This window comes from Hetaerina americana, unplaced genomic scaffold (genome assembly GCF_022747635.1).
Source record: "Hetaerina americana unplaced genomic scaffold, ioHetAmer1.1.p SCAF_8, whole genome shotgun sequence".
NCBI classification, from domain to species: Eukaryota; Metazoa; Arthropoda; class Insecta; order Odonata; family Calopterygidae; genus Hetaerina; species Hetaerina americana.
The window spans coordinates 73,394,260-73,416,581 of record NW_027287427.1 but is presented as its reverse complement, the minus strand read 5'-3'; the positions used below and the strand labels follow the sequence as shown (position 1 = coordinate 73,416,581).

At 36.1% G+C, this 22,322-nt stretch overlaps 1 protein-coding gene across 2 annotated transcripts in view; it reads left to right on the top strand.

Annotated features, from left to right (window-relative positions):
• crm (cramped chromatin regulator) overlaps positions 1-20,856 on the top strand; it is a 37,566-nt gene extending 16,710 nt beyond the window's left edge. For both annotated transcript variants that reach the window (XM_071596882.1, XM_071596883.1), the window contains exons 7-13: positions 2,278-2,421; positions 2,664-2,801; positions 3,813-4,046; positions 7,317-7,668; positions 10,485-10,675; positions 12,335-12,442; positions 20,384-20,856. In XM_071596882.1, coding sequence (XP_071452983.1) covers positions 2,278-2,421; positions 2,664-2,801; positions 3,813-4,046; positions 7,317-7,668; positions 10,485-10,675; positions 12,335-12,442; positions 20,384-20,491 — 1,275 coding nt within the window. In that variant the 3' untranslated portion in view covers positions 20,492-20,856. The remainder of the gene's footprint in view (positions 1-2,277; positions 2,422-2,663; positions 2,802-3,812; positions 4,047-7,316; positions 7,669-10,484; positions 10,676-12,334; positions 12,443-20,383) is intronic.
• Positions 20,857-22,322: the final 1,466 nt, after the last annotated feature.

Genomic DNA, 22,322 nt, shown 5'->3' with positions numbered 1-22,322 from the left:
TGTTTAGGGAATGCTTTAGCTGTACTCTTTTGGTGGGCCTAGGTTTTGGATGAACCTAAGGCCTAATTACTCTTTTGCATCTTTACCTTTCCCAACACTGTAACACTAAATACCCTGAAGCACCAAATTATTATAGGGAAACCTTTTTCTGCTCTAAATCAATTCTTTTTCTGTCTCTTTCACACTTACCCAGCATTGCCCTATCACAGTCTTCAAAGTTACATTGTCTTTCCCTTGCAAATATTTTTTCTGCCTCCATGGAATTTCTTCCACAAACCCGCTGCCTACCACAACCTGCCTAACACGTCTTCATTTATTTTCCTCTTTTGTTACATTTATTTACTTACTAGTCCTTTAATGCATAACTGATAGCGGCGGATGGGTTATTAGTGACTGCCACCATTCACCCAAGTGGACCACCTCACACTTAAAGGCTATGTGTACTGTTATAGCAAGGTCGAAACCCTGTATTCCGCTATCCTTTGTAAACGTCTCCCTTCTCTTCCCCCCCATTTTTCCCAATTCTTTCCCCCCTCTCTCTCCCTTCCTACCATATCCACTCCCCTCCTTCTGGAATGTTAATTGTATATAAGATGGCTGACAAATTCATTTTGTTACCTGATGATGATACATCGAAACCCGGTCGTAAATAAATTTTATCAAGTTGAAAAGTGCTATGATCAGTTATTCATTATGTTTGACTTCCACCGTATCATGCCTGAAGCTACTCAATTTGTACTAGTCCTTTGTTTATATTCCCTTAATTTATCAATTGTATTAGTCATTTCTGATGCAGTCCAAGACCTCATGATCATTGTCTTATCATCATTCATATTAATTCATTTGTGGCTTTTTTTAGCCCTTTTTTAAGATGTGTATAGCCACATTTCTTTTACCGTATCCCAATAACATTTAGTATTTCACACATCACTTTCTGGAATGCCTTCCTTAGTTTTCTATATTTTCCCATTTTTATGGTCTTGAATTTGACACTTTATGATGAACCTTTTATCTGTAATTTCACCCCAATAGAAGAGTATCTGAAAAAATTGAAATACAGGAACATGAATCATTATTGAATGTAGTTTTAATTTTCATGTGGAAATTTTATCACTTAAGGTATTTCAATTACACATTTTTATTGTGTAGTCTTATCATTTAAGGTGGGTTTGAGATGGACAAAGACTGAAAACCAATTCATTTCTTGTTCTTTCCTTACAAAATATAACCTGATACTAAAATGAACCCTTCTTCAATATCTGCATGCTTCCTCCATTCCTTCCATTATGCCTATCTTATTCCTACCCCTTTCCTTGCTTGCCTAGCATTCTCCACTCTATCGCAGTCTTCAACTTCCCATTGTCAATCAAAAGGCTCTGCATCTATATTTCCTGCCGCCTTTGGATTTCTCCCAACAATTCTCTCTCCTCTCCTTCCCATCATATCTAGCAATTCTTCATTTGTTTTACTTTCTATCAATTTCACATTTGCCATAGTTCTCCACTCTCACATTTCAAAAGCGTCAAATCTATACCTATCACCTTTTTTTAGTGACTCTGTTTATGGGCCAAACAAAACCATACCTCGTTTCAAAATTTTTGCAGGAGATTGGAGGAGGTTATGGTATCTCAATTTATTGATGTGGGTGGAGGATGTGGCAGTGCAGGGGGTCATCGGCAGGTCAAGAGTAGGTTCAGGTTCTGATGAAAACAAGTTTAATGGCCTCCACCATCACATTAAAACATCATGCAAATAATATTCATGTCAACAAATATAAAAATGATTATGTGAAGCCTATCACTATGCTATCAAGCCCCTGGCAATGAACAGGCCAGTTTCCCTCACTTATCAGCTCCAATCCTCTTTAGAGCTTGAAATTCCCAAGATCAATTTGCTCCCTCTTGAGAGTTGCTTCGCCTTGTTTAATTATATTATGGATATTATTAGATGGTCTAATGTTTAAGGTAGGTTTTGAATGTACATAGATTGAACATTGCTACATTTCCTAGCCCCTTCTTACTGACACCCTGCACTTCAACACACTGTTCATCAATTTTTTAATGTATTCTGCTGTCCTTCTTCCTGTCCAGCATGTCTGACGTTTTCCTCACCCAACTGGTATGCCTAATGTTCTCCCTACTTCTCCCAAATGTTAGGAAAAATGTTTTACCTTGGGATTTTTATGTTTATCGTTGTCGCATCGCAGGATGTACTCAGATCACACTGGTAATATTTTTTCCTTTTTTGATTTAATCTCTTATTCATAATTTTTATCAGATTGGGAGTGAGGGAAAACTTCATCTTGAATACCTCTGGGAAGAGCCAGAAGAGGAAAGTGAAGTTGCTAGCAAAGTTGGAATATTGACCTCTGCCTTGCAGAAATTGGTATCCATAGCAAAACTATCCCTCAACAAGACTGAGGTAATTTTATCCTCTTTTGTCTGTAAGCATGTATTTTCAAATTGAGAATTATTATTAGTATTATAATTAAATTAGTGTTTAATGTAATTCAGTGTAATGCGTTAAGGAAATAATATTATCATTATAAAATAACTTTACTCTTTTTGTATGCTTGGAAAAAAGGCTATTTCTCTCAAATTCATTTGAATGACTTAGGTTCACTTAGTATGTTTGACTTACTGGGAAACATGGCTTCATTGCAGTTGAAATGCCCGTGTGGTCATGTTTGTGGTCGCCGTGGTTCGGGGCGAGGAGGTGGGGGATCTACGTTGCGTGGTGGCTCACGAGTTTCCTCAAAGAAATCAACGGCACAACATATTCGGGTTGAACCAAATACTGAGGTGACTATTTTGTGTGTCTAATATTGGAAAGCTGGTAAATATTTGTGCATTTGGAAAATATTTCAGAAATTACTGAAGCTTCGCAAAAGTAACATAATAAACCCTACATGCTTTTATCCTCACCCTGTGAGTACATGTATATTTACCTCATTTCATTATCATGATAAATCCATGCTTTGGTCTTGCCCTGTGAATTGTTTAAGATAATTTTTACTAATAAACATTTTTAATCTGGATTGTGAAGTTCAATATGCCTCAATTCTTCTCGGCCACTTATGATAACTTAGAACAAACATTTTTCCTTCAATTACGAAATATTGCAAGTCCGTAATTGTTAGGGATGGGTAAATCCAAAATTTGACTGAATCCAAATTGTGTTTCATTTAATCTCCAGCCCTAAACATCCTTTTTAACATTTAAATTTCAAATCCTTATCCTCAGTATTAGTCTTGAATTAAAATTAATTTGTATATTTTAATAATATTTTGAATCCATTAGTAATTTTTCATTTTTATCCCTCTGGCAATATTTTTTTAGAAAAAGGACTATTCTATAGTGATATTAATTTGAAATTTCCAAATAAAATTCAATATGATCCACTTATAACCAATTATTGATATATTGTTGTAAATATTATTGATGTGAACCTAGTGTTCTATTGAGGTGTTCAGTGATTTTAGGCTCGACATGTTGAAGTCTAATCATGAGGAGAAAGTAATTGCCCACAAGTGTGGTGTAAAACTGTAGATTTTGCTTAAAAAATTTGAATGTGAAACAACTGGTTCAGTCACATGGATGACATCAGGCAGAAATTTCTCGACAGAATTTTTCTACATTTTATGGAAAAATTTGTACCTGAAGATATCACATGTGATGATATCAATTGTACTTAATCAAAATGGTTTTTAATTAATTATCACCCTACCTTTCTCTCAGGTCATTTATCATGTATAACTTCATTAATTGTTACCTTTACTCTTTGTCCTTCCCCGTTTTCTTTTGCCTTTACAGAAGATCGGCCAGTTCTCCCCAATGGGCAAAAGTGTAGAAGAGCAGCTAATGCAGCAACCTCCCCCAACGTGGGGGGCTCCTCCTCCACCTCCCCCACTGAACCTCCACGGGGGACCACAGCGCACCATGTACAGGGATGGCATCTTCCGTCGTCCAACTCTCGCACCATGCCGCCCACTGGCTGGAATCGTGAGCCCAGGGGCAGCGGCTGAAGCCTTCAAGGCTCAACTTGATGTGAGTCCCTGCCATCTCATGCATATTTTGGAGGCATTAACCATAAGATATTTCAAGCTCTTAATTCTTTTCTTTACCTTCTCTTAGAACAAAAATATATGAACAAACAGTACTAACTACTGAGTTGCTGCGGATGTGGAAAAGTCAGAAAATCAAGCAGTAACTTAGGAATTTTTGATTAGTGTTTGCGAAGTTTGTGAATGAATATTTCAATCCCCATTTCATTACTATGATTTATATGAGTTCTACTGCACCTCTATAGTTGCTGTTACTGTCATGTGATAATATAATGTTGTACAACATTACCCTAACTAGAGTTTGTGTGAAGAAGGCTCAGATGCGGACACATTCTAAGTTAGCAAACCAACTAATAAGTTGACATCAAACTATTTAAATTTATGTTGTCATGCTCAAGTCAATTCCCTGAACTTAAGTCATATATTTTAAAATAAACTACTCTTAAACCCTTTAGATTTGATTTTAGATTTGGACCTTAATATTATGAAACTGTTTGCTCTGTTGGTTGTTGAAATTTTTTCCATTATGAAGAAATAAGTGCCGCAATTACACAAGGATCATGGTGATAATACCTTCTCCTTGACCAGTGCTTTTTGTTTTTTCTCCTCTGGTTGTCTTGTCATTTTTCTTCATTCTCTCAATGTCCTTGTGCATTAAGTTTTATAATAGCTCCCAGGTAATTTTGATTGTTTTCAGTTAGTCCAATCAACCATGGGGATGGTAGGCTCGATTCATGTTTTCAAAATAAATTAATAGTCTAAAGGGGGATGTGAATATATGTGCTGATTTTTCTAGTCAATTAGTCTTTAATGCCTGCTTTGCTCTGTGTCTGGTTTAATACAAAGTGGACATAAATCTTCACCAGTTGGTCTTTCTCTTTTCTTAGTGGTTTCTTTTCTGGGCTCTTTCTTTTCCAATTCCTCAATGCAGTGGATTTTTTGTCTAGAAGCTATTGAAATGTTAGGGAGGTAGTATTTTGTGATTGATTTTTTGCTGTCTTTTAGAGTATTTTAAGTTCCTATTTACACTACAATTTCCGGAAACACCTTACCACTGACAACAAGCAATGGTCACAAATGTTTGCTACCATTTTTAGTATTACTCAGTGTTTCTTCACTATGGTGTAATAATAGGCATTTTGGTGAATTACATGCATAGTTATTTGAGAACTTCATACTTTTTTTTGGGGTGCTTTAAAGGTTCAAGATGATAATAGTGATGGTATCTCAATAGTTTCAGCCTCAACTTTGTGGAAGTTCATTTTAATAAATGAAAAAGAAAAACTTTGTTCCAAATAAAGTGGTGGATTGGAACAAAGTTTTTCTTTTTCATTTATTATAGTGATGGTAGTTTACTCAGCAGCAAAAATCATAAAAATGTGTTTGTTTTAATTAGTTATCATAATTGTTTAGATATTTTATTCTGAATTAATCTTTTCAAGCAACATTTGATAAATTTTAAACAAAACATTAATTTTAAACAATTTAAAACAAAACAAATTTTAAACATTATGAAATGCAAATGATGAAAGGATGGGAAAACAATATCTGCAGGAATTTTTATCTATCCATACTTAGAAAACTAGCATAACACTACCACTAAAATTCCTGATACCTGTAATTATGAATAAAAAATCATCACTTTGGTAAAAGAATATTTGGCTAAAAATAGTAGTGCTTTTAGTTATGAGGAGAGCCAATGGTGTGATGTCATTTACACCAACAAAGATTGGTAAATGATTTTGGAGGGATAGAATTTTCAAGGAATGAAGAAAGAGCAGGGTAAAACATAGGGTTGACATCAGCCTGATCATAACGAAACCCACCAAAGGTTCCGCAGTTTAACGTTCGATTTGGTGGATGACATTCTCTGCTCGAGGTACTCTCCACATAGTATAGTGAAAAAATCAAAATATTTTTGTAAAAATAGATTAAAGCCAAAATATATCTCTAAAATTGGGGAATGTCTTTCAATCCTATGGGTGCATAACATACAGGTATAGAACATATTTTCTGTCATGTGGGATACATGAGTCTTGCCTATTAAGAAATATGGTGTACCCTTAGGGAATCGAGAAAAAATTGATCACTCATATTGAATTCATCGACAAGGCAAAATATTGAAGCATAACATATAAAGGCCCCTATGGCAATAATCTAAGGACAATTGAAAATAATTATTTAAAACTGGCCAATGTGCTTATCCTTGCTTTTGTAATTGTAACCAAATTTTTTTCTCATTACATGTGATGGCACTAGGTGTTGAAACATTAGTTACTTTGAATATAGAAATCTTAGACTGGAATATGCTAAGTTTGTATTATTTACTAAGTTTTTTTTATGGCTTAAATGAGAGTCGAAGTCATGACATGATCCTGTGGCCCATAAATTTATAGGCATGTAAATTTATAGGTCATAGAAAAGAAGCAATTTAATTTATAAAATAAGGAAAAATGGTTATGAGAAAGTAAATCACAGAGCAATGTCATGTGAGGACTGAGCAGGGAAACTTAATAAATCATTTTAGATTCATTTGGCTGACTGAAGATTTCAATTGTCCATCACATTTTTTATCACTTATTTTGAAAAATTGCTGGAGCCATTGCTGTGAAGACTTCAGTGGAGTGAAGCAAATGGAGATTCAAATCTTCTGGGATTTGAATCTTCCTTGCTTGAACCCTGATTCTTCTTCCATAAAGTAAATAAAATCACAAAAACAGAAGTCAGCATTCATGAAAGATTTTTAAATTTTAAGTTTAATGATGAACTTGTTAAGCCTGAAAGAGTTATACAATTATTGGGAAGGTAGTATTTATGGCTATTAATCCTGTTCTGTGGTAGTGTTCTTGTTGTCATCACATGAGTCTTCAGTTCAAATCCCCTAAATTGCAAATATTTTTCTCTCTTTGCCTTTATCCTTTTAATTTTCTGTTTCATATGTTGATATAAAAGATAAAAATTTCTAAATTGTTTTCATATTTGATTCTAATTTATTTTCGTTCATGTATCTACTAGCAAGTCAAGTCTGCTTTTTTGGACGTAAAACCTAGAGAATCCATGAATACAAAACTGAAGCAAGCCTAAAATTGAAATATGGGAAATGAAAATATGTATTGAATATTGGAGTTGGAAAGGGTGAGAGGGGACCATATGGTTTCTGTGTTACTGATGTGCTTTTCTGTTCCTCATGACATAATAAAAGCTGGAATGAGATATCTAATTCCTCCTCTTTTGGATTCTATTTTCTCCATAGAAATTTCGACCCAAGTACTGCAATCGCCGGGGTCGGAGCGTGAGGAAGAGTGTTGTGGTCCAGCGAATGCTTCCCCTTCTGCCCAAGGCCCCCACTGCTCCCCCTCATGCCTTCATGACACTCAAGGTTATCCCGCAAACAAGCCAGCTGTCTGGGGAGTTTTCTCCAATTGCACCCTCCCCAACACCCTCTGCTGTGTTCTGTACAGAGCCCCCCCCTCCACCCTCGCCCCCACAGCCACCACCTAGTGTTCCACCACCACGCCCTATCATCCTCGAGAGTGCACCCGCGCTGAATGCTGTCTCAGCCACAGGGACACTGGATTTGGCACTTGCGGGGCCTAGCTTCGTAGGTGAGTCTTCACCACCATTCAAGGATTTTAATTTGTGAATAGATTTACTATTTAACCCATTTCTGCCCAGTCTATCTCAAATTAATGTTTTGCATTGTGGGACTTGTTTTATGCAAAATTTAATCTAATATGTATTTAAGATTTTTTGCCTTGTCCATTGAAGGAAAACAAAGCATTGTATTTTCACAATGTTGGACAATAAGTGCCTACTTAACATCAAGTGAAATGAAATTGTTATTTTTTTGCTTTTTATTGAATATTTTATTCTGATATCATTTATTTGTTAAGGGCATTTATTTAACACTTCTGCTTGCGTAAAACAAGCATTTTTTGGATAGTTGAAAAAAAATCAGTATGAATTATAAAATTGTGAATGAAATTCGGTGAAGCAGTATGTAATGGAGCGTTACACTTTTGACATAAAAACACAGTTTGTGAGCCACATTTTCTTCACCCTCTCCTTTTTTCCCCTCAACTGCATGTGGCCAACATTAATTAATCTTAGAGAGTCTGGTACACTCTTTTTTGATGGCTGCCCTATATGCAAATTTAGTTTTTCTTCACGGTTGCTTTTGTGTGTACTTTCTTCCTCTCTTGTAAGTCCCAGCACCAGATTTTAAGGAAAGTCAATTGGCAAAATGTCCTTATCAGTAGCAGCGTGTACAATTTCCAGGAATTTACTGCGTATTGCATTCGTAACAAGTGGCCCCCTTCATTTTTACAATTATTACTTAACCCTCTTAGTGCGGCGGGGATTTCAGGGGTACTAGTGAGAAGTGCGAAGTGTAATTTAAGAAAATGTATCACCTTAGGAAAAAAAATATTATGAAGTTATTTGTTTGGATATCCATATGCAGTTTTTTAATTTTACAATATAATATTGTAGTTAATAATGATGTAATACATTTACATCATCTGAATAATAAATGTAATTATTACAGTATGATCAATTTGAATAATATTTTTTTAGCAATAATATTTCGATTTTTAGACACAAAACTAATATTTTTTTAAAAACATTTTTCAATTAAACTACGATATTTAAATATAATAAAGAGTCAAAAAGACATGTAGAAAATATTATAAATAAATAAAGAAAAACCAGTGAGTTACAAATTTTTTTGTCAGCCTCTGCATAGTTCGATTTTGTTGAAAAGGCTGATCTCACTGAGTCAAATCGGGACTTTTCCCTTTCCTTGAGACTGCGGCAATGTGCTTACATTCTAAAGGCAGAAAAAAACTAAGTTCTAACTCACAGAGAACTGCTGACAATGTAATCCATTATACAGGGCGCAATTGATTAGATACGATGGATGGCAAGAGAAACCTAAATGATTACAAAGCAGTCTCTCATTTCCATCGTCTCAACAAAGTCTGAATAAGCAGGTATATATCAACACCACGACACCACAACACATTCAAGAGATTACAGATGAAAACAGATTAGTAGCCTTTCAGTGGCTTTTCATAGTGGAAAGACTACTCAGAAAAAAAAACAAGCAAACAATTAGGCAGAGCTTCCCGACATGTACAAAACTGAACGAAAAATTATGGTATGAATTATACTTTTTTAAAAGCATTTAAAATTGCTAATAAAAAATTTAAAAAATAGTTACGTAATTCTATGGAATTCAACCTATCGATAGCACAAAAACCATAAATTATTAAAGAAAAAACCATAAGTTACAACGATTTAAACAAAAGCCTACGCAAGAGCCGATATATCGGCCCGCCGCACTTTTCGCCAGGGATACGAAAGCCGATATATCGGCCCGCCGCACTAAGAGGGTTAAAGGTGATCAGGATAGGAACTTAATGTCTATTTGTTATTCTTAATACTTTTCTGCACAGTCACAATGCAGAGTTATGCATTTCTCCCAGTGTTTCTTTATCTTTCAAAGGCTGTCATGGTACAACTCAGACCCCGAAATGGTTTTTTTTTATTTCTGGGAATAAGAAAAAGTTACTTGGGGCAAGATTGGGAGAATAGAGTGAATGTGACATTTTAAAACCACGTTGCTTTGATTGCTGCTCACACCGTGGCCATGATTTGAGGTTGTGTTTGCATCTGTAAAGGAGTCAGTAGTCATGGAACCCAGTGATCTGAAACTTCTGACATTGTGCAGTTAATCATGAATAATTTTCCTCACACTGCTGTAACTTAGAGCTGTCTCGTTCATGATCTTTGGATGATCTTCGGTATAATGATATCAAGCCCTCCACTTTCTTCACTGTGACAGCATCATCCGTGGGTGATGGTCTTCCACTTTTTGGATTGTCTTCAAGGGAAATGTGGCCAGTTAGGAAATTCCTTTTCCAGAACAGTGTATTGACAGGCTATCATTTCCACAAACAGCCACAATTTCATCATGGATTTGCCGAGCACTGTAGCCATAAATATCTGTAATTTACTACATTATTTACATTAGGAACAATTAATTTTCAAAATAAATTATATCCAGTTATTCCTTAGTAATAATTACTGAAAAATGATACCCCCATGTATGTGACTTTTTCCCAAGCTCCTTACAAGCATGTTTTTTGTGTAAATTATTCCAGGATAAAAATCAATTCAGTAAATATGCCTTTTTTGCTGGGGCAGTTTTTAGTAATAAAAGACATTTTTTTCAGTGTTTTGTTAAAATTTTACATTATAATATCCATTTTATGATAACAAAGAGAAGGCATCAGCTACTTCTCGCCTGCAACAAGAGTGTTCGTCATCAACTATTAAGGCTGCCTGGTGATATTGCAATAAGCTTGACACTCTCTTAAGTACATGTGGCATGTTACTACCATTGATGTTGCATTCTCAGGGCTCCTGAGTGGTTCCAGTGATGATGGCAGCTCAAAGGAAAGGACCGTGTTATCATCTTCGACAGATCTCCCCAGTCTGCCTGGTCTAAGTGAAGAACCATGTAGCAGTGAGAATGATGCCTGTGTTACACCTCCATCAAGTCCTTCTAGAATTCTTGAGGAAACAGATGGACAGTGGATTAATTCAGAGGTATAGAATCACCAAATATTTCTCCTGATAGTATTTTGTGTTTAATATCTGTATTTATTTTATGGCTGAAAAAATTTTTTTCCTCTTAAATTTCCTTTTAGTCATATTCATCACATGGGTAGATTGTTATGTTTGGTCAATTTCAATATCTAGATATAGACTATGATATGTTTTAATTCATGCTGATCCCATTTTACATATAAGGCTGATGATTAGAGGGATTCATCTAATAATATTTAGACTTGGGCAGTCAGTGAGTTATTTAAATAAGTTAAAAAAAAATAATTTTGAAAAAGAATATTTTCATTAAAATTCTAAATTCATTTTTGCAAGCCTTTAAGACATGTTTTATATTGATATAAATGGTGGAAGGTTATCTTTGAAAGTGATTTAAATTTTCTGAGGGAAACTACTATTAGCTCATTTGTTATTTTTGCCAAAAACTTAAATTCTAGTATATATGTAAAATCCTCTATTTTGTTACCCATACTGTGTATAATTCAAGGTGCACCTGGTGCAAACAATATTTGTATTTCATAACAGTTTTTAACCCAGGGAATATTTTGGACAAACATGTAAAAGGTTATGAAATTTAGTGATTGTATTTTCCTGACCACCTTGCCATACCTCTTGCACAAAATGTTAGTTGTTAGTTAGTAGTTAAATTTCCTAGTATTTGACATTCATCACAACTTTTTAAAATGAAATTATATAAAGGTTTTTTAATATTACCTATTATGAAATGAAATGTACTCTGTATTGAACTTTTCGGAGCTAAGATTATGAATGATGGAAGAATGATGAGGTTCATATGTTTGAATTTATGCAGTGTCATACTGAAAATAATTTTAAACTTTAAATATTACTCATAGTTCAAAACAAATAGAATTATCCAACTACACTCATCCAGGTACATAAGTGGCCAAATTTAAGTGTGCTCAAAGGCTCAAAAGCATTTCACCTAAGATTAGATAGATTTTTGATAAAGGGGTCCTTGGGAGGAGTTGTGGGTACTTATTTTTAGACTCTTTGGTCCATTGTGCCAGCCTATGTTTTACCTCCCTACCCACATTTTGTCTGCCTGCTGACATGGCACAAGAGCACTGCGGTTGTGGTACAGAAGTAACCCATTCAAATTCCATCTTAACCCAACATTGTTTAAATTTGATGACCTAATGTGAACCAGTGGGTTGCGGTAGTCCGGTGGGTAGAGCGTTGGACTGCTGATTGGAGGGTCCCGGGTTTGATTCCCGGGCAAGGCACTCTGGGCACCTGCAGCTCCACCCAAGCTAAAAGTGATTTTTCGGGTACCAGGTCTTCCTGGGAAACCATAACCGGCACAGGGAAAGGAACTGGCCCCCCTACCCTGATGTGTGAATTTTCACACGCCGCATAGGGCTTAGTACTGGGTGATCTCTACCATCACCAACTAAACCGACCTTCGGGTTGATTACTGTGTTTATGGTTTTTTTTAATGTGAACCAATGATTCAACTTGCCTGGATCCTTGCCTGCATTTCAGAATTGCAAAATGGAAAGCTGCTTTATGTATTTAGAGAAATAAATAATCTACTTAGCTGCTTATGTTAAGTTATACCGGAGATGCTAAATTACTTAGTTGCTGTTTCTATTTGATCCTATATCTCTCTCTTCACTACAGGTGGCTGATTTCTCCCTGAGCAGCCTCTTGGGCCACTTGGATTCCCCTTTGAAGCCATCTTCAACTGTCACCCCGGGAGCTGCAGATGATTTGCGCCTTTCATCGGATGTAAGTGACATGATGATCTGGCCTTAGTTTTATTTGATCAATAAATGAATCCTTATTCATCTTTAGAAGGGTGTGCACAACCACAACAGGTGCCATCAGTAATCATAGTTAAGAAAGAGTTTAAGGAATCAAATACGAGGGTGTATTGAAAAGTAAGGTCTCCAACGACGCCATTTCCGAACGTGAGTTGCTAGGCAAAATTTGACGACAGCGCTTCATTCCTTGGTACCCACACCAAAGTATAGAACCACTTGCGTGACCTTGGGCCACTTAATCACTGCATAGCAATCGTTTAGGATGGAACTCCCGCTTAGCTTGCCCACCAGGTGCGAACTATGCTCAGTAAATCGATTTTTTAATACAAAAAAAGTTTCTCCAATAGAAATTCATCTCCAGTTAGTGGAAGTGTACAGTGAGCAGTGTATGGACATCAAAAATGTGCAGTAGTGGTGCCGGGAGTTTTCTGATGGCCGGAAAAACGTCCACAATGAGTAGGGGTCGTGGTGGCCGAGTTTGTTGGAATGAATGGTGGCTCCAATTGATGAGATGGTGCACTATAACGGAAGAATTACCCTTCATGAGATTAAGGAAGGTTTTAATGAAGAGTGTGGCTACTTCTCTGTGCAGAATATTGTGTCGGAGGTCCTCGGTTACTACGAAGTGTCCGCCAAGTGGATCCCTAAGCAGCTCAACGATGAACACAACAGAAAGTGCAGTGAAAGTACAGCAGAATTTCTTTGACACTATGAGGAAGAGGGCAAAGAATTTCTGGATTCGATAGTGACTGGAGAAGAAACTTGGGCACATTGTTACATCCCGGAGACGTAGGACCAGTCGAAACAATGGCGTCACCCGACCTCACCGAAGCCCAAGAAGTTCAAGACAGAGAAGTCAGCAGGGAAGGTTATGGCTACCATTTTCTGGGGCAGGGATGGGGTTCTGTTGGTGGATTTCATGCCGAAAGGAACAACAATCAACTCAGAAAGCTGCGAGACTCTAAAGAAACTTTGATGAGCCATCCAAAACAAAAAAAGGGTTAGGTTCACCAAAGGAGTGTGTTTGCATCATGACAATGCATGTCCACATGTGTCACATCCAACGACCACTGTACTCAATGAATTTGGCTGGGATATTGACCACCCTCCTTACAGCCCTCGCGTTGCCCCCAGTGACTACCACTTGTTTCCCGCTCTCAAAAAACACCTTGGGGGGCAGGAATTCAAATCAGACGAGGAAGTGCAAGACACAGTCATCAGTTCGCTTTGCAACGCGGTGGGAAAAAAGTACGACGCAATGATGAGAATAAATTTGATTTTCCATGAAAAAAAATAGGAGACCTTGCTTTCACTACAATGCGCCCTCGTAGATAGCCATTTCTACCAGGAAGGAATTCTTATAAACATCTTATTGTTATATTTAGCTTGCATTGAAATACATAGTACAGAGATAAACATACAATAGACATAGTCATAGATGTACTAGTTTTGAAAATTATATATTTTGAAAACAAAAGAGTTAAAATATTAATATTAACTGAGTAATAGCAAATTCCAAAGAAACTGCGGGAGATGCTGCAACAGTAACTTTTAACGGAGTCATCCGCTAATGTGCATTTCAATGCAACAATTTCAGAGTGTAAAAATCATTCGCCTTGACTGGGATTCGAACCCAGATCCCTCAATATCCGGTCGAGTGCTTTAGCCACTTAAGCTACCGAGGTGTCCTCTTAAACTCTGAAATTTTGGGGCTTTTAAAGGAACAAGATGTTGTGACGAAATGCCGTACATACAATGTCACAGGCATTCGTAGTCGTGCGCGAGGCGCCACAACCGGATATTGAGGGATCTGGGTTCGAATCCCAGTCAAGGCGAATGATTTTTACACTCTGAAATTGTTGCATTGAGTAATAGCAGTCACTAAGTTCTTGAGGAAGCCTCACCTCAGAAATTTACTCGTATGTAAGCGGATACTGTCTAAAATGTTCTAATGCTTGATAGTTGCTAAACACCAGCCCAACAAAATTCTAATTTGTTTATATATTTTGTTACGTACATCGTGTAAATGTAGTAAAAGTATCTCAGTATACAGTATACTGAGAAGAATTTAAAAAACAAACATGAATGATCTTGAGTTAAGTTGGTATCATGGAATTTTCAGCAAATGATATTAATGAAGTCCCGTAGAGTTGTGAAGCTTACTTTCCTCTAGGTGAAATCATGGCATGCATCCATGCATGCCATTTGAACAGTCGATCAATGGTTGAAGAAAAGCAATAGAAGAATAGCAATTAGCCATTTTTAATGACTGGTTAATAAAAAGAAAACCCTTTGTGATTGTAGATGTCATTTTCTCCAGCTCAGCCCAGAAACCTATATACACTGGAATGAAATTCCATTAAAAAACCAAAAATGAAAATCAATGCCTGAATTTCAACGGTGTGACAGGGAGGTCATGTGGCTGACTAAAATTGTTGTGAAAGTAAAGTTGCAAGCTGTATGGATGTATGCATTCATAAAAAAACACTCCAGCTGCCATTTGTATGACATCATGTAAGGATGTTCCTGTTGAGTTATTTTAGGTTTTTATGAAGTGAAATATCTTGGGGACATGTACTTTTGAATAAAAGTCATTCCAGTAGGTTGCCAAAAACTTACCGCTTATTCATGTGAAAAATTAAGCCCTAATCAGCTTGCTTTCAGGGGGTGAATGGCCATGTTGCTGTCAAATCTCAGCAAGAAAAATTTAATGTGAGTGAGAGTGTGAAAGGGTGTATTTTTGAGTGAGTGAGTGATTAAGGAGGGGGTCTGCATTATGTGGCTTAGGTACTGTGATATCAGAATCACATGAACAGCTAGGTATTCCCTGTGAATTTAAAAATGACATGCTGACAGAAGCCATGCTTTGGTTTTATTTACAGATTATTATCTCGTATAGCAATTCATGGGGTGCCATTATTAGGAATATTTGTTTGTTTGGATTTGTCAATGAAGGAAATTCATATTGGTTCTTGAATTTCACAGTCTTATCACGTTTTCTACAAGCTATTTGTCATTTTTCTCTGTCCCTACAATTATTACTTGAGTAGCTTTCATTTTGCAATTTTTGTTTCATTATGCAAATTTTGACTTATACAGCCAGTGTTCTTAAGAATTAATTATCCAACTTGGTGATCATTAATATGCAAGGGTAGTCTGAAAAGTTTCCGACTTAACAAATAATCAAGACATTTTTTTCTTCAAATTTATTTTTATTTTTCAATATAGTCTCCTTTTAAGTTGATACACTTTTTCCAGCAATTCTCTAACTTTTTAGCCCTATCCAAGTGGTAGATGATGTCTTTCTCTGCAAAATAGATGTTTACAAATGCAAAAACCTCCTCATCCAATGAAAAAATATGTCCTCTAAGCAAAATTTCAAGGTTAGGAAACAGGAAAAAGTCATTGGGGGCCAAATCTGGTGAATATGGTGAGTGGTCAACCAATTCTAAGTGCAACTCATGAATTTTAGCCATGACGACCCATAATTTTCTTCGTAATGATTACAGGAATTTCACACTAGAATAACTAGGGTTCCTAGCAAACATAGTTGAGTTAAGGGCAGTTATCCTCAAGTCATTACAACCTCTTGTGCTGTGCGTATGTGCATCAGCATTAGTTATCAAATTGACTTTTAGTCCTTTCTGAAATAGCCCCATCCTTTAGTGTTCTAGTTATTTATACCATTGGTCTTCAGTCATATTATTTAGCTGCATTTTGTTCTATCACATAATGAATGACTCTTCAATGTAGAGATTATAAAATTATTCTTCCAACATGTAACATTTAAATATATATAAACCCCATATTTGCACCATCATATTGTACATTTCCTCACAATTTACAACATTTTTATTCCATCCTATACAATATCCTATTATTCCAATGTATGTGGAACCCCATATTTACATGATTTCATTTTCAGTTTTCCAACTACTTCAATCCCCATGTGCTGGATTAAAAAAGTTCACATTTTAAAACAGTTACTCAAGTACATCATTAAAAAAAATTTTTCCTTTTCATATTTATATACTTGATAAAGATGAATGGGAGCAGTAATGTGAATGGTTTTAATGAAGAATTTGAATACAACAGGGTAATATGAGGGCCAATAGATGGAACTTTTCACCGCTGAAACTTGTTATCTCAGTCTGCTTGGAAAAAGATTGATGTTATGAAATGAATGCATAGTATGATTAAAAGTTAGCCACTTAATTAATGCATTGCAAGAACACCTGATGGAGACTATTCATTCTGTATATAAGTTGAAATTCTGAAGAATGGAAATGACTTTGACCCAAACATGAGGAAGAATAAAAAACTGGTGACTAACAACAAGGATCTACTGCACTACCTCGAAACAACAGATAGAACAATGATGGGTTCCTGCACATTAAGAAGCATTGAAACTTGCTCAATCGCATCAAAATTACAATGATTCAAAAATAATTTTATTTTATTGACACTATTTTTAAGTTGGGCAACTGTTTGTGCAAGTTGAATACCAAGATAGCTCAGATCCTCATGTGTTAAGTTTTCCTCAATTACTCAGGAAGGTAAATTTGATCCTGCTTGACAATAGAAACTAAGTGAAAAAAGATCCTTTTCAATTGAGAGAAAAATAAAAATTTTGGAACAAGCTGATTCTCATGATGGAATCTGTATTGATCTGACAAAATATCTAAAATTGCAGATCTCTACACTGATTAAATTAGTGAAATATCTTGATATGATTATATGATTCTGAAACATGCAACCCAGTGTGAGCATTTTTTTTAAAAAGAGAATATATGTCAAGAATTCCAAGTATGAAGAATTGCTGGAAGAGTGGTTCTTAAATCATAGATCGTCAAATACCCTTTTAAATTCCATCATTGTAAAAGAAAAAGTAGTACACATACCCGCAAGATTGGGAATTGATTATTTCACAGCATCCAATGGTTGTTTGGATAGGTTTAAAAATGGGCACAAATCTTGTATACGACATGCTGTGTGTGGTGAAAGTAAAATTGTTGACATTGAGACTGCTGCTTTGTGGAATTTGTCGGAATTAAATAGACTTTTTCAAGGCTATAGCCCAAAAGATGTTTTAAATGCCAATGAGACAAGGTTATATTTTAATGTGCTGCTAGTAAAACCACTGTGCTACGAAGGGGAACAATGTCATGGAGAGGTGCTGAGCAAACAAAACTTACTGTTGGATTAATCACAAATGCAGTTAGAAGTGAGAAGCTTCAGCCACTATTGGTTGATGAATCATAGAGTCCTAGGTCAAACATGTAAAAAGTGTACTCACTAGATATATAGCATTTTCCTAAACATGAATGACCTCAAAAGTATTTGAGGGTGAACTTAATGTTCTGGATGCTAAAACGGGATGTCTGGACAGAAAAATTCTGCTGTTTATTGAAGTGTTCAGCCCATCACTGAATATTCATTTAAGAAATGTATAGTTACAAGTTTTTCCTACTAATTGTATTAGTGAGCTTCAACCAGTGGATCTAGGTATAATTCACTCATTTAAGGTGTGTTATCGAAGAATGATTGTACAGAAATTCATATCTCTGCATGATTGTGGTAGGAATGTAAAGGCTATATAGTAAGGTTTTAAATCACTATCGGGAAGTAGTATCAGGAGGCTGTGGAGAAAATCATGGATGATGGTAAAGGCCTGAGAACTATTGAAGAAAAATTGGAATGTATCAAGAAAGGGATATCCAAAACCGCAGAAGAAACTATAGGAACCGTTAATGGGAAAAGAACAAGATAGCCATGGATCACGGATGAGATGATTACAAAGATAGATGAGAGAAGGAAATGGAAGAATGTAAACACACGGTTAGGCAAAAGGAAAATAAATTGAGGCAGATAACAAATAAAGCAAAAGAAGCATGGTTGTTGGCGCAGTGCAAGGATATGGAAAGTTTGCCGAGGAAGGTGAAACTGGGGCACTATGCAGCAAGGTTAATCCCTTAAGTCCCTTTTCCATGTAGAAGTCAGGGTATAATCGTCCTCACAGTTGAAATTGTTTGGATTCTTCATTATTTCTACCGCTTCTGAAAAAGGTTGATTCCCATTGGTCGCCAAGAAAGAGTCAATCGGAGAGCTCCTGACCAGCCAGCATCTCCTATATATAGCGGCCAAATTGCAACGCAGATCACTTTGACCTGATGATGCCTCCAGGCCTGGGGGTGAAACAGTTGTCTATCAACTCACCTGTGTGACAGTAAAAACCCAGAAGCAGCATGGATTCATCAGATAAATGTTGCGGAAGCCTAAGGATTGAGTTTTTTTTAAGTTAGGTCTGTTAAGTTAAAAAAATATATTCGTTAGAAAAAGATTTTATTGACAGTTTTAGTTTCCACTAACCTACTTCAGATTTATACATGGTCGCCGATCACTTCTTAACCCTTAAACACTGCATCAGCTTCTTGAATCCTTCAGCATCAAAGTTCACAGCCTGGGAATCGAACCAGCTGACAATGGTGGTTTTGAGTTCCTTGTAGTGTTCAAACCATTGTCCATGGAGCCACTGTTTCAAAGGGAAGAAGAGGAAATACCTGCTAGGTGCAAGGTTGGGACTGGGGATAGTAGTCCAAAAATGCTTGTTCACTCAACAGGCTGTCAGTTTGTTGGTATGCATTTTCTGTACTCATCTTGCACACAAATTGTGATATCTTAGCTTTTCCATGACTATTTTGAAAATAGTGGTATGTCCAACAAGAGGAAATTTATCTGCCAGAGGACTAATTGTTGATCAGATCACAGTTCTTGGTCCACTTGTTGAATGATTTCATCTGTCTGGAGACTGGACCTGCCACTTTGCTCTTCATCTTGAACATTTGTGCAGGCATTTTTGAAGTCCCGACACCATTTTCTAACCTTTCTTCCACTCATTACTGTCGATTCATAAACTAGGCACAACTCACGATGAATTTGGCCAGTTAATGATCCTTTTACACACAAAAACCAAACCACAGCATGTATTTTGTAACCAAATTTTTCCAATATGTATGATTTAGAGATGCAGTAAATGAAGCATGTACCATAGCTTGGACAGGTGTCACCCGAAGTACTTGTATCTTATTGATTTGGGAACATTTTAAACAAAACAGGCAAATTCCTAGAATTTTGTGTAAGCTTTGAAGGCCACTTATCTGAGTTTATGCAATTATGGATTATCTAGACCTGGGTAAATCGATGATTTATTATTTTCATGTTTTCATGACAAGTATAGGTGGGAAAAATGTTTTCATTAGCAGGAAGGTTGTGTTACAGATGTTATTTAAAATAGCCTGTGAGTGAGGTACTATTTCTTTTCAAGATGGAATGGTACTTACAGTGTCAGGCTTCACTGTGTGGAAGTTTTGTACATCATCAAAGCAAAGAGGGAATGTATTTTTCCACAGAATTTATTTGGTTTTGTACAATGCTTTCACGGTGTTGGTATCATCAGGTACAAATTTTTAATAAGATACATGTGGTGTATATGTATGAAGACAGAGTGTGTGATGGGTGAACATCAGTTGAAGCTCAAAAGGAATTGGTTTTTTTCATGGTAGCCAGTGACCAATAGGAAGTCAAATTGTCACAATTCTGATGGAGGGGGAAGACAAGAAATCAAGGAGGAGTAAAATATGGGTAAGGGAGTTATGGTCAAAGATCAGACTGCATCTTCATATGCACTACATGTAATTATTACAAATTTGCTCCTGATTATGATGTATCATAGTGAATTGCATTGTATCAAACCAAATAAATTCTGTGGGAAAGTATGATCTCTCTTTCATTTGATGGATAACATGGAATGCAGCAAGCTATTCTAAGCAAGAGCTATGCAGAGTTCTAGGTAGACTATCAATTTAATGTCAAGGACTTACCAATGTGTGGACTTTTATTATTTCAGGTGGAGGCCCAATTGCAGTGCCTGATGAGTGAAAATAGTGTAGACTATATGGCAAAATTTGCCGATCTAGCTGCACAAATAGCCTCGGATGTCTCTGCCAAAAAATGAGAGTGAGATTTGCACTCTGGTGTGTTTGTGTGTGTGAAATATTTTTGTAAATTGATGACGTTTTCTTGAACTGCTCTAATCAAATAAGAAAGACTGTTTCCAAGGATTCTAGAGATGAGTTGTGTGGTGGTCCTGCAGTAATTTTTCAGTAAATATTTAGACAGATTTTGTTGGCGAAGGAGTATGAAATAGTGGAGCTACAATAATTCAAGCAAATGTACAAATGTTAAAACCTATCCCACTTTGTATACACATCCCATAAATCATATGGAAACCAAGTATTTATTATAACCCGGTATGAATATTGTACCATTTTGTACAGATTGGTGCTCACCATTTGTAATAAAACTTGTTTTTGTATTGAATGAACTTATTCATCCTACATCAAGAAGGCAGGAAAATATTTTGTGTAAATAATTGTGTATAAAAATTTTCATTTACGAGTAAGCTGAGCCTGTTTCCGATATTAACTTTCTCTTAATATACATGTTCTGGAAAAGAAATTGAAGGCAGTCATTTTTATTGTCATTTTTATCAATTGCATGCCATGTTTGTTTAGCCCAAATTACTGATTATCATGCTTAAAAATATTTTTGGTGTATTTATTTTGTAAACCATTGTTTCTGAATTTACTAACTCAGGGTCATTTGGCTCATAGTGGTGCCAAATGACCCATTATTCCTTTGTATGAATGTGTTTCCTGACTTAGCTGTGCTAACTACTATTGTATCAGCTGTGCTGCCAAATGGACATAAACCAAATTTTCCACTGTAGCTTACCTTTTGCTATCTTTGTTTAACAGAGCTGTAGAGAAGACTGAAGCTAACTCAGTAAGTTCTTGATTTACTCCTGCAATTTATGCTGAAATATGAGATGTAGATAGAAATGACATAAATCCAAATCAGATATTCACTTCCTCTGCAAATTTATGTTTTCATTCATCTGGTTTTTCATTGCATTCTTGGCAGATCAGGGATGCCTGATTTTATGCTTGTGGCAGCAACAGTAGAAAACAAGGTGACAATGATTTATGCGTTGTATTTTCATGCTAAGTTGGCATGAGTCTGTGATGCAAGGCATGAGCATTAGTTTTTACTTACTGCTACAGCTGTGGAAAAATTGAGGGATGGTCAGTTCTTTCAGTGATGTAAAACCAGATGCAAGGAAACTGCTAAATATATGAATATACCTAGGTGAGTCATTTCTGTTTTCACCTGAATGTGAAGAAACACTGGTATGATTCATTATTAATGGCTACCTATTTAACATTCTGCTATATTAATTAGTTTATATAACCTATTTCTTTGTCTAATTCTTATATGAACATTCATGTTGGAATTTACAGTTTCCTATGTCCAGCAGAAGCCACTTTCCATCTTAAAGCATTCCGATGAATATGGAAGTATTTTTCAATTTCATGTAATGTGAATTGAGTCTGACCACTGTATTGGAAGACACATTACAACCAATGAGTGTGATATAGTTGCATAGTGGTACAGCTGATTAGGATGTACATATTGAAGACCTGAGAGACCAATCCTCAAAACAGCCTTAGGAGAGACACTGTTTGGTAGAGGGGGTATTTAATAATCATTCTGGTGCATTGGGCAAAGAGAGAGGTAGCAAAGTAACTCGTGTATTCGGATGTTGTCAAGAGACCCAATAAGTGTAACTGCATAATCTTAGATATCAATTCCCTTCCAGCTTTTGCCTGCATTACCATCTCCCATTCTGCTAACCGTTACCATGATGTATGGATTTAAAAAATCAACTCCAAGTATGCTTGAACAAAGATTACACGATGGTCTTTGAATTAAGTTTAGGAAACAAT